This window comes from Dendropsophus ebraccatus, chromosome 14 (assembly GCF_027789765.1).
Source record: "Dendropsophus ebraccatus isolate aDenEbr1 chromosome 14, aDenEbr1.pat, whole genome shotgun sequence".
Taxonomy (NCBI): domain Eukaryota; kingdom Metazoa; phylum Chordata; class Amphibia; order Anura; family Hylidae; genus Dendropsophus; species Dendropsophus ebraccatus.
Genome location: NC_091467.1, coordinates 53,633,986 through 53,647,622, shown reverse-complemented (window position 1 = coordinate 53,647,622; position 13,637 = coordinate 53,633,986). Strand labels below are relative to the sequence as shown.

The 13,637-nt window shown below is 43.3% G+C and overlaps 1 protein-coding gene across 2 annotated transcripts in view; it reads left to right on the top strand.

Moving 5' to 3' along the window:
- The window catches only part of NKAIN4 (sodium/potassium transporting ATPase interacting 4), a 104,856-nt gene that overhangs the window by 369 nt on the left and 90,850 nt on the right, over nucleotides 1-13,637 (top strand). Inside the window, exon 1 of one of the 2 annotated variants that reach the window (XM_069953585.1) lies at nucleotides 11,267-11,719. The exons of the other annotated variant lie outside the window; for it this stretch is intronic. Coding sequence (XP_069809686.1) covers nucleotides 11,705-11,719 — 15 coding nt within the window. The 5' untranslated portion in view covers nucleotides 11,267-11,704. Of the gene's footprint in view, nucleotides 1-11,266; nucleotides 11,720-13,637 lie in introns of those variants that run through there. 2 annotated transcript variants of the gene reach the window in all.

Genomic DNA, 13,637 nt, shown 5'->3' with positions numbered 1-13,637 from the left:
TTTACATACACTTACCGGATCCGCAGCTGATTTTCTGCAGCAGATTTAAATAACTGAACACTGCATCAGATCCTGTAGGTGTAAACGCACACTGGGGGGGGGGGGGGGGGGGGGGGGGGGGGTGTCAGGTAATCCGCTTTAAGGGTACTAACACAAAGGGTAAATTCACACGGGCGTCTCGCATAGAAAAACCACAGCTAATCCGCAGCTAATCCGCAGCTAATCCGCAATACATTTATTATTCTTATTATTATTAATATGTGCATTGCGGATTAGCTGCGGTTTAGCTGCGGTTTAGCTGCGGATTTCTTATGCGAGACGCCCGTGTGAATTTACCCAAACCCAATAAGCAGCAGATCTGCAACAGATTTCATGGTGCAGATTTGATGCTGTGTTCAGTTATTTAGATCGAATCTGCTGCGGATCTGCCTTCACACGTAACGGATCCACAGTGGAATTCACACTGGAATCTGCTGCGGATACATTGCCCTATTAAGCACATACAGCAGGATTGACATCCCACTGTATGTGAATTAACCCCCTGCCACCCACAGCCCCACAGCCAAGAGCATACATTATCTCCTCAGCGACACATCTGCATGTCAGCCTGCCGGGTCCAGTCCCACTCGGCCAATCAGTGCACAGCAGCACTGATTGGCTGAGCAGGACCTCAGGTAATGTATGCTCTCAACAGCAGGGCTGAGAGTGACAGGGGGTTAAATCACATAACATACTCACAACGGAATATCAGTATGTGCTAAATAGGCATGAATGCAAATGGCTCCGCAGCGGATTGCGCTGAAGATTAACAGCCTGTAAACGTATAGGCACCCTTTAACTAACAGGACTACAAAAACAGCCACTTTTCTCCATATTCTTGTCTCCAGTTCAAGTGATTTGCAATTAAGCTCCATTTACTTCAATGTAACAATTTAAAAAACCAACCCAATCTGGAGACAAGAGTGGTGCAAAAGTGGCCATATTTTTGTAGCGCTGGATAAACCCTTTAAGGAATCTGACAGTGATCCGTTCTGTGTGAAGCTGCCCTAATAAAGCAAATTGCTTTCTTATTTCTGCACATTATGCTGCATTTACATGAAGCGATAATTCGCCCAATCGATCGTTAACGATTTTAAAGCAACAATTTTGTTTTTATAACGATAAGCGTTTAGACTAATAAATCATTAGAAAAATCGTTATTGCGATCGTTTTTAAGTTCGCTTAAGCCCATCTTTTACATTGGGTGGGTGAATCTTTGAAATACTGATTACACCAAGCAATCTGCAAATTTTTAGAGAACGACGATTTGAGAACATGTTGAAAGATAATGTCAAAAAGCATAATGCTGCATTTACACGGAACAATCGTTTGAATTTTCACAATAATGATCGCATTTGAGTGATAATCGTTATGTGTAAACACAGCAAACGATCAAGTGACGAGCAAAAAATCTTTCATTTTGATCTTTCAACATGTTCTTAAATCATCGTTCGTCATTCACTAAAAATTCGCAGATCGCTTTGTGTAAACAGTCTTTCGAAGATTTACCCTATGTAAAAGATGGGCTTAAAGGGGTATTTCCCCCCCCCCCAAATCTTTTTTTACACTATGTAAAAGCCCACCCACAGATTAACATATAGGGCAATAAAAGTTATTATGAGTTGTGTGTCCTTTTGCTGTTTTCTCTGCCTACTCACTCCCTCCACTGTGCTTATCACTGTTTCCTTATCTCTTCACTGTGTAGCTCCGTCCTCAGCAGCTCTCACCCCTCCTCACCCCCTGCAGATAATTTTTAATTTCTCCACCACTGTGTAGCGCGGTCCCGGGCAGCTCTCCCCCTCCACCATGCTTTTATCTCTCTCATTCTCTGACTGAAGCCCCGGACTCTGTTATTTGCATAAAGCTGTGGCTGTCAAGGACCTGACTGAAGGAGACCAAGGGAGAATGAGAGTGATAAGCATGGGTTGGGGGAGGGGGTGTTTGCTGTCATGGACGGGGCTACACAGCCCAAACAGTGATCCTACAACAAGACTAGGAAGGGTGTCCGCTGTCAGAGAGACCTGACCAGGAGCTACTGCACATCAATCTCACTCTCTGACTGCTCTATGAAAATGACACCTAGCCCCCCCCCTTCACTCATGCAATTTACTATTGAGTAGCAGTTGGCAGGAAAGAAAGCTAAGGGAGAAGAACTGCATGATGGGAAAAGTAGTTTCCGGGCCGGCCGGCGCCATCTTGGATATAAACAGGCCTTTTAGAAAAACTTTAAACCCAGGAACGTCAGCAGATAAAAAAACGGGGGGACAGCTCAAAATACTCAGGTGGACTTGGTAAGTGAGACCAGTTAGGTTTGAGAGCATTTAATTTTTTAGCCCTTGGGGGGGGGGAATACCCCTTTAAGCGATCTTTAAAAGAATCACAATAACGATTATTCTTACAAATATTCTAATGATTTGTCTAACAATTTATTTGTGTTAATGCTGATCGTTATAAAAACAAAACCGTTGCTTCAAAATAGTTTAACAATCGATTGGGCGAATTATCGATTCGTTTAAACGTAGCATTACCTACTTCCATTTAATGCTCCCTGGTGCTGGGAATAGCTGAGTCGAGTCTTTGGAAACAGGGAGAAGTTTCACAGAAGTTAATGCAGCTTTTCACAGTAACCGGGGCTGATGAGCAGATTGCAGGGATAAAATTATGCGGGGTTTTATTAAAATATAGGTGGGTATGGGTGTGGGTGTGTGTGTGTGTGTGTGTGTGTGTGTGTGTGTGTGTGTGTGTGTGTGTGTGTGTGTGTGTGTGTGTGTGTGTGTGTGTGTGTGTGTGTGTGTGTGTGTGTGTGTGGGGGGGGGTTGGTTAACTCACGATTGGGAACCAGCTTTTCTATAGTATTGGAATGGCGGGTGGTAAGGGGGGAGGGGGGGGAACGGGACAGGGGAGGGGATACGGGCAGAAAGGTAGGGTTGTTTTTCATTTCTCTCTTTATGTTTTCCATACTATGGGTGAATGAGGGGGTGGGTCTCTCTCTCTCTCTCTCTCTCTCTCTCTCTCTCTCTCTCTCTCTCTCTCTCTCTCTCTCTCTCTCTCTGTATCTGGAGAGCGAGGAATGATCTTTTGGTGCATTATGTGGGGGACATAAAATACAAGACGAGAGCAGTGTCGGACCATTCTCCACTGTGCGTAGAGATATATACGGGAGTAAAGAGGGGAGTGGGGAATTTGAAGATCAATGCCCATTGGTTCAGTCTCAGTCTGTTAAACAGGGACAGGGAGATTAGGGATGAACTGGAGGAGATGTTGGGAAAGAACTGGGGGTCTGCAACAGATAGTATAGTTTGGGACACGATGAAAGCGTTCCTTAGAAGAATTCTAAAAAAGGGTATTGGAGTAAAAAAGAGAGAATTTAGAAGGGAAGAGAGGGATCTGGAGGAGAGGGTTGTTGTAGCGGAGAAACACTACTATGAAAATCTTGGTGAGGATAGTAAGAGAGAGTGGTTACAGGCCCAGGAGGATTATAATAATATGTTAGAGGTTAAGGCTAAAAATAAAAAAAAAATTAAAGGAAAGATATCTGAACAGTGTGAAAACGAATAAATGTGTAATGTCCATAATAGCTAATCAAGCACCAAAGAAACAGATCTCTGTTATTAGAGATAGTGAGGGGAAATTAATAAGTTCCCAAGAAGGAATAAGAGAGGTTTTTGAGAACTATTACAAGAAGCTGTACAAATCAGAGAGGAGGGTTGGGGAGGAGGAGATGGAGAACTACCTAAATTCGGTGAACTTTCCAACTCTGACATAAGATCAAAGAGACGAGTTGGGGGCCCCACTGACAGTAGCTGAATTTGAAATGGCATTAAAAGGAGTGAAGGGTAATACAGCGCCGGGGGTGGATGGCCTGCCCTTTGAAGCCTATAGGAGATATGGTGAGGTAATGATCCCAGCCTTGTGCAGGGTAATGGAGGGAGCGACTGCTCCATCCTGTCATTGGACGCAGAGAAGGCCTTTGACAGTGTGGGGGTTTCTCTGGAAGGTAATGGGAAGATTCGGGTTAGGGAATGAATTTGTGAAGAAAGTGCAGCTCTTGTATAGTGAGGTGAGATCTCATGTTGTGGTGAATGGAGTTAGTTCTGAGAGCTTTAATCTGGAAAGAGGTACACGACAGTGATGTCCCCTGCCCCCCTTACTATATGTTCTAGCCTTAGAACCATTGGCAATACTGGTTAGGGAGGACGAGAAGATTCAGGGTTTTGGTGTGAGGGGCAGAAATGACAAGATTAGCCTTTTTTGCTGACGATACACTTTTATTTATTGGTAATCCGGAATATACAGTGAAATATGTGATGGAGTTAATAGAAAGGTATAGAGTCTTCTCCGGCCTAAAAATTAATTGGGATAAGTCCATATTGCTTCCGCTCTCAGAGGGTGTGGTTAGTGGGGTGGACCATGAAGGATACGATCAAGTGAGAGTGTTAAAATCAGGAGATAGCTTTAAATATTTGGGAGTAGAAGTTACGAAGGACATTAATGACTTCTATGAAAGAAATACCTTTAGGGTATATTCACACGGGCGGGCTCGCAGCGAGATTCTCGCAGCGAACCCGCCAGGTCCTGTCAGTTCCCATAAACTACATACTTGCTGCGGTCTAAACGACCGCAGCGAGTATGTAATTATACCGCGCTTAACCCCATCTACTCCCGCCGGCTGTAAGCAGCATACATTACCTGTCCTCGCTGCACGGGTCCGGCGTTCTGCTCTCCCGCCCGGCCAATCAGTGTGTTTCCCAGCCGCAGCCACTGACGGGAGAGCAGGACGCCGGACCCGTGCAGCGAGGACAGGTAATGTATGCTGCTTACAGCCGGCGGGAGTAGAAGGGGTTAAGCACGGTATAATTACATACTCGCTGCGGTCGTTTAGACCGCAGCAAGTATGTAGTTTATGGGAACTGACAGGACCTGCCGGGCTCGCAGCGAGAATCTCGCTGCGAGCCCGCCCGTGTGAATATACCCTTAATGTTATGAAGGAGATAGACAAGAAGGTGGATATATGGATAAACCTGGCACGGTTTAAAGCTGATAGAATTATGCTTGTCAGCACAATAATTATGCCAAATTATTGTACATCTTTTGCGCTACACCCATTTGGGTAGACGATAGTACATTTAAGAGGGTGGAATCAACCATAAATAAGTTGATATGGGGAAGGAAACGAGTGAGGCTAAGACAATGAGCCCTATGACTGCCAAAGGGTAAAGGTGGAGTGGGTCTCCCTGATATGAGATCATATTTCCTGGTGTCTCAGCTGTGCCACCTATGGAATAGAGAGAATGTTGAGTTTTGGGATTTTTGGAAAATTGAGTGATTCCTATGGTGGTATGGTTGAGATCCTGGAATCAGGTGCCCTAAAGGGAGAGGAAGGGGAGGATTTTCCAACAGTTGGTATGCTGCTTAAGACTTGGAGAGGTGTAAGAAATGGTGGAACGTACGTAATTCGACTGAATGGACTGCCCTCTGGAAGAATCCCAGATTGGAGGAAATTTATAAAATAGGGACATTGGTAAACCTCAAAAGGGCGGGCATAGTGAAAATGTGTGACGCCTTAAGAGGGGGGAAGCTAAGGCCTTGGCACTCATTGAAGGAGGAATACAGATTGAAGGGGAAAGTGTGTTATGAATATGCGCAACTGAGACATGCCTTTATGAGTTCCAAGGGTATAAACCCACACACCGTATATACAGCGTATTTACTGCTGCGATACGCAGCAAACTCGCAGCAGATTAGATCTAAATAACTGAACACAGCATCAAATCTGTACCAACAAATCTGCTGCGTATTTGTTGCATATCTGCTGCGTATACGGTGTGTGGGTTTATACCCTAAGGACAAAAGTCCCTTCCTAGTTGACCCCTTGCCAGATATACTAACAAAAATACACAATGGACAGCCACAAAAGAAAGGGTTATCTAAGATGTATAGAAAGCTGAGAGAAAAAGTATATGAGGGAAAAGAACTAGGGTGTAGAGACGAGGTGGGAAAAAGAAATTGGGAATCTCTCGGAAAGGGCATGGGAGAGGATTCTAAATAACACCAAGGATGTCTCATTGAACCATAACCACCAACTAGTGCAGCTGCATATCTGCATATCACCCTGGGGGGTTGAGTGAGTATAAAGTAAGTAGCGGTAGGGTGGTGGGTTAAAAAGGATGGGTGTAGATAATAGAGGGACGCCCTGCAAGTTTAACCACACGGAGAAAATGAAAAATTTGGTACAAAGAATAGGAATGTCTGGTTGATATCAGACAGGAGTAATTGTTATTTTAGATTGGAGTTGTTGCTTTATGAAGTTCCAAATTGATTGTGTGGCTGGGATAGGGGGTATTGTTTAGGTTTGCTTTGGATTGTGTAAAAAAAAAATATATATATATATTATATATATATATATATATATATATATATATATATTTTTTTTTTTTATTTATTTTTTTTTTTCAAAGAAAAAAAAAATAAAAAAAAATAAAATAAAATATATATATATATATATATATATATATATATATTTTTTTTTTTTTTTTTTTTTTTTTCAAAGAAAGAAAAGAAAAAAAAATAAAAAAGAAGGGGGCATCTAGATTCTTTCTTCCAACATATTTTGTCAAAGTAAAAAAAAGTATATAAAAAGGACATGTTTGTTCCCTGCCACTATGGCAGCCCAGTATTCATTTTTCCTAGACAACCTCTTTAAGGTTATAAAACAAAAGTCTTGTGTAGGTGACAGTACTGTCATGTCCAATCGTGAGAAAGAGAATTGTTAAAGGGGTTGTCCGGCGATAAAAAATTATTCACAGAATAACACACATTACAAAGTTATACAACTTTGTAATGTATGTTATGTCTGTGAATGGCCCCCTTCCCCGTGTCCCACCACCCCCACCCATGTACCCGGAAGTGTGGTGCGCTATACATTACCTGTCACGTGCCGACCACGGTCTCCGATCGTCAGCAGTGACGTCTTCTTCGTGAGTCCGGCGGATCTTCCCGAGTGCCGGCCGCCCTCTGCAGCGTCATCCGAAGCTCAGCCGCGATTGGCTGAGCATAACTGTGCTCAGCCAATTGCGGCTGAGCAGCTGATGACGTGGCCGCGTCATCAGCCGCTCAGCCGCGATTGGCTGAGCACAGTTATGCTCAGCCAATCGCGGCTGAGCTTCGGTTGACGCTGCAGAGGGCGGCCGGCACTCGGGAAGATCCGCCGAACTCACGAAGAAGACGTCACTGCTGACGATCGGAGACCGTGGACGACACGACATGCGGTGAGTATAATGCACCACACTTCCGGGTCTAGCGTGGGTGGGGGTGGTGGGACACGGGGAAGGGGGCCATTCACAGACATAACATACATTACAAAGTTGTATAACTTTGTAATGTGTGTTATTCTGTGAATAATTTTTTATCGCCGGACAACCCCTTTAAGGCCGCCGACTATGTGGCCTGCATCTATAATAATTAGATCCATGCACAATACTCAGCAGGTGTATAGTGGCCTTTCGATGCCAAGCAGCTTGTATTTGGATGTGGGGAATAGAGGAGGGTGGGGGAAGGAGGGTTGGGGTGCTAAACAGACTCTTTGCCCCGGGTAAAGGAACAGCTAGGTACACCTATGCTTGATTATTGCCTACTCAGGAGAAGAGATGATCGAACACCGAGAATTTTCAGGTTTGTTCAAACTCAAATCTTCATCATTTCATTCCCTGGAAAAAAGGGATACAGCCTAGGTAATAGGCTGTATCCCAGTTTCCCAACCGGTACTTGGGCTATCTCTCCACCTTCCCCACGGAATGGGAAGCCATCATGAATTAAATAACGAAGGTTCAAGTTCAAACAAACCTGAAAATTCCCGATATTCAAACATCTCTACTCATGAGCCTTTCTACATAGTCTTCTGAAATTAGTTGATTGGAAAGGAAAACATTTTTACTGCATAACCCCTTAAATTACTGACATTTCAGAGATCAGATATCACACATAATTTTATCAGTCAGGTATAAGTAGTCAGCTGTCCATAGTCAAAAGTCATTTGTCAGTCGACAGGAGTCAAGTCAGTTTTCAGCAGTCATGAGTAAAAAATCAGTATTTAGGAGTCAAATGTCAGCTGTCAGTTGTCACACGACTCTTTAGAAAGGAGGTTCCCGAAACGTAGCAGTGTTTTACCTCACCGTCGTCTATGGAGAGTGAGAGTCTCAAATGGACTGAAGAAACTGAATATCGCTGTGGCGCAAAGACCCCGACTGTCTATGGCCCTGTGGTGATGTGTTTAATTTCATGTATGATAGAATTGCACTATGCATATTTTTGAACAAAGACTATTAGGATGAAACAAAGTGTAAATTGTGGATCTGGGGTGAGAAGTTAGTTGTCATTACTCAGGTATAAATGAGTCAGGTGTCAGACTGGTGTTAAAATTATTCTGAACTGGACTATGTAATAGTATGGACACTGTACCTGCCATATAATATACACTGTGTGGGAGATTTATCAAACATGGTGCCAAGTGAAACTGGCTCAGTTGCCCCCAGCAACCAATCAGATTCCACCTTTCATTCCTCACAGACTTTTTGGAAAATGAAAGGTGGAATCTGCTTGGTTGCTAGGGGCAACTGAGCCAGTTTCCCTTTAAAACATATTTGATAAATTTCCCCCAGTATATAGGACAATGTTGTAATTTTTGTAAATAGAGCTTTATTACTCCTATTCAGTAAAAAAAAAAAAAAAGCACCTGCCATTCATACTACTCGTGATAGAATTGTAATGTGCTGCGAAATATGTTAGCGCAATATCATAAAAAACATTTGTTTGTTTTTTTAATTATTATGCTACAAAGCACATATCATTTCTTCATATGTCACTATGAACTCCCTACTGGCAAATACAAAATGAAAATCACTACAGTGTTGACTATTTCAGCCGGAAAAGTCATTGGCTTTAGTAACATCTATAAAAAGGCACTAAAAATATTTGGCTATCCAAAGGTTACTTTCATATCAGGAACTTTGACTGACATCTGCTCACTAAATGGTGTAAAATGTTTTCCGTTTTATGGGAGTGGTACAGAGATCGCCATCTATTGGTTTAAATGCAGCATACAAGAGTTGCTAAATAGCACCATCTATTGGTTTTCAATAACTTCTGTCTTAAAACCAGAAAGTGTCAGCGCCATCTATTGGTTTTTACTTAATTTTCTTTTATTGCAGTGAACAACAGCGCCATCTATTGGTTTTTAACTAAGTTTAACTAGATCATTGGTAGTGAATTGCTCAAATTGCCCAACAATACAAAGAATAGATTCACCAGGAGAACACAACCTCTTAAGGTAAGCATAAGATAACATAATTAACTTGTAATGGCCCTATTCCACGGAACAATTATCGTTCATTTTCGGACGATGTCGACCGCTACGGACGATAATCGTTCCGTGGAATAGAGTGCAACGATCAGCCGACATCGTTCATGTCGGCTGATCGTTGCAGTCGCTTGTTTTTCAACATGTTGAAAAACAAGCGACTGATATAGCAGCGATCTGCTGCCGTCGCTCCGCTGAATAGGAGCATCGGCAGCAGACGCTGCTATATCCTATGGGCTGCCCGGACGATCAGCGATCCTCCGAGCAGCCCCCCCCGCAGCTCCCCGCCACCCCTCCCGCACTCACCCGCTCGCTGCAGCCGCGTTGAATAGCGGCGGCAGCGAGCGGCGAACGAGGAGCAAACGAGCGCTAATAGCGCTCGTTTGCTCCTCTAAAACGGCCCGTGGAATAGGGCCATTACATAGTAAACAGGTGCACAATAAAAACTGGTAATAAGAAAGTTTGGTGGAATCCAACGCTCACCCTTCCTTTATCCTGGGTACACAGGTTACAGGTGCCAATTATGTGATCTGTTAGCTGTAATATGGGCTACACAGTACAAAATGGGGTCTGCGGTGAGCAATGCAGTCCACTTTCAGTATACTCTTTGTGGTTCTCGGTTTTATTTATTTAATTACAGTAATACCTCAACGTTCAAATAATTCGGTTTTCGAACATTTCCCCCCTGAATTTTTTCTTAGTATTGAAACAGTCATTGCTCAGTATCTAAATAAAATCAGGATAACAGTCACTTGAACTATTGTTGAGGAGCAGGGATTCACAATTGTTTTTTTACTGGGTGTTCCCTGCAGCCGAGACAAGGAACGTGCGGCAAGTTTAAACAGCCGTTGCTCCAGTCTCCCTGCTGTAGGGATGGTGTATATTTCCAGCCATAAACTGTCAGCACCATCTGTTGGTTTTCAATACATTAGGCCAGGTTCACACTACCACTGGGGCTCTGGTTTGGGAGCTTTGTCAGATGTTCTGTTTATTTAGCAGGATCTAATCCGACAAAAACATTTATTCTGTTCAAATCATGCAAAAAAAAAAAAAAAAAAATCTGACAAGACCTCATAAAAATCAATGGGATCTCTGTTCTCTCCAACAGAGTATAAAAACTAAGATAGAAAAGGGTCAGCATTATTTATTGGGCTTCTATAAATTCGGTCGTACCTGGACTAGAAAGCGGCAGCGCCATCTGCTGGTTTTCACCAACGTATATCATACAACAGAAAGTACTAGCGCCATCTATTGGTTTTCAATAACATATCAAACAGAAAGTAATAGCGCCATCGCCATCTATTGGTTTTCACTAACATCGTAAAACAGAAAGTACTAGCGCCATCTATTGTTTTTCACTAACATATCATACAACAGAAAGTAATAGCGCCATCTATTGGTTTTCAATAACATATCATACAACATAAAGTAATAGCGCCATCTATTGGTTTTCACTAAAATATCATAACAGAAAGCACTAGCGCCATCTATTGTTTTTCACTAACATATCATACAACAGAAAGTAATAGCGCCATCTATTGGTTTTCATTAACATATCATACAACAGAAAGTAATAGCGCCATCTATTGGTTTTCACTAACATATCATATAACAGAAAGTACTAGCGCCATCTACTGGTTTTTACAAACGTATATCATACAACAGAAAGTACTAGCGCCATCTACTGGTTTTTACAAACGTATATCATACAACAGAAAGTTTCAGCGCCAGCCATCTATTGGTTTTCACTAACGTATATCATACAAAATGTCGGCGCCATCTATTGGCTTTAAAGAGGACCTGTCACCCCCCGCGCCGGGGTGACAGGCTCCCCACCCCCAGATAGATCCCCTTATACTTACCTCTGTGCTGTTCTCCTCACTTATCTGTATGTTATTCAGATGTTTTATAACTGCATTGTTTACATTCATTCCTTGTTGTATTCATTACATGTATTCTTGTTGTGCTGCCATCTGCTGGCCAAGAGTTTAGACTCCCCTCCATTTTCACATTTTTTGGTTTGTCCCTTAGTGGGTGTGTCTTATAGCCCAGTCTCCACGTCACTTCCTGTAGCAGGCATTCTTCATCCTGCTTCTGACTGGAGAAGTAGTGCTTGCTTGGGCTTATCAGAGTCATAATCTTCTGACCAGAAATTACAAGTGTCAGCAAGGTATCTTCTAGGAAAGCAGCAACAGCACAATATAACTACTATACTGCATCCGTGACTAAGCTGTATGTGAAGTTATTAAACTACGTTCTGCTCAACTTTCTACTCTACCTGACGCTTATTCTGGTTCCTGTCTGCCTCATATGCTGGAATACAAGGTAGGAAATCTCCAGTCAGGCCCACAAGTCAGATAAACCTTCACTCGCCACATGTGGGGACAGAACAACCTCATGTCGCCGAGTCCCGGGACAGAGATATTCTGGTGAGAAGCCGGCGCGCGCGCTGTGGAGAGGAGACCAGCGTCCATAGAGAATGAATGGAGCCGGACTCATCTCTGCTGCGCGCACAGCTCCATTCATTCTCTATGGACGCTGGACTCATCTCCACAGCGCGCGTGCCGGCTTCTCACCGGGATATCTCCGTCCCGGGACCGGCTCCAGCACTCGGCGACATGAGTTACGTATAAGGGGATCTATCTGGGGGTCGGGAGCCTGTCACCCCGGCGCGGGGGGTGACAGGTCTCCTTTAACGTATGTACAGTGTTTACCCGAAAATAAGACAGTGCCTTATATTTTTTGCATCCAAGAGGCCCTATGGGGGGGATTTATCAAACTGGTGTAAAGTAGAATTGTTTGTCTTAGCAACCACTCAGATTAACCCTTTGAGGACCAGGCCCAAAATGACCCAGTGGACCGCGCAAATTTTGATCTTAGTGTTTCCGTTTTTCCCTCCTCCCCTTCTAAGAGCTCTAGCACTCTCAGTTTTCTATCTACAGGCCATGTAAGGGCTTATTTGTTACAGGAATAGTTGTACTGTGTAATGGCGTCATTCATTTTACCATAACATGTATGATGGAACCCCAAATATATTATTTATGAAGATATAAATAGGTGAAATCGTAAAAAAGAATGCAATATGGTAAGGTTTGGGGGGTTCCTGTGTCTACATAATGCACTATATGGTAAAAGCGACATGATACCATTACTCTATAGGTCAGTCCGAACACAACCATATGCAGGTTTTACGCAAATTCTCTAATGTTATATATTTTTTTTAAATGAAATCCTTTTTTTTGGCAATTATAAATAAAATGGGCCTATTGTGACGCTTATAACGGTTTTATTTTTTCACCTACGGGGCTGTATGGGGTGTCATTTTTTCCGCCATGATCTCTTGTTTTTATTAATACCATATTTGTGAAGATTGGACGTTTTGATCACTTTTTATTAATTTTTTTATATATATAATGTAACATAAAATCGGTAATCCGCGCACTTTTTTCCCTATTTTCGTGTACGCCGTTTACCGTTCGCAATGACGCTTATTATATTTTAATAGATCGGACAATTACGCACGCTACGGTATATTATATGTTTATCTATTTATTTATTTTTATATGTTTTATTTATATAATGGGAAAGGGGGGTGATTTCAACTTTTATTGGGGGAGGGGTTTTGGGGTAGTGTGTTAGTGTTTTTAACTGTTTCTTTTTTACACATTTGAAGTCCCTTTGGGGGACTTTTACATTCATTAGTTTGATTTCTACACTGATGAATGCTATGCCATAGGCATAGCATTGATCAGTGTTATCGGCGATCTGCTCATTGAGCCTGACTGTGCACGCTTAGTGCAGCAGATCGCCGATCGGACCGCACGGAGGCAGGTGAGAGACCTCCGGCAGTCCGTTTTACCGATCGGGACCCCCGCAGTCACACTGCGGGGGTCCCGATCGGTAAGTGACAGGGGACTCCCCCTGTCACTTACACTTAAACGCCGCGGTCGCGCCGCGATCACGGCGTTTAAGGAGTTAATGACACACGGCAGCGCGATCGCTGCAGCGTGTCATTACCGGTGAGGTCCCGGCTGCTCACTGCAGCCGGCCCCCACCTGCTATGAAGCGCGCTCCGCTCCGGAGCACGCTTCATAGCGGGAGAAACACCCAGGGCGTACAGTTACGCCCTAGGTCGTCTGGGGACAGACTTCCATGGCGTAACTATACGCCCTGGGTCGTCTAAGGGTTAAAGTGTCACTGTCGTGAATTTTTTTTTTGCAGAAATCAATAGTCCAGGCGATTT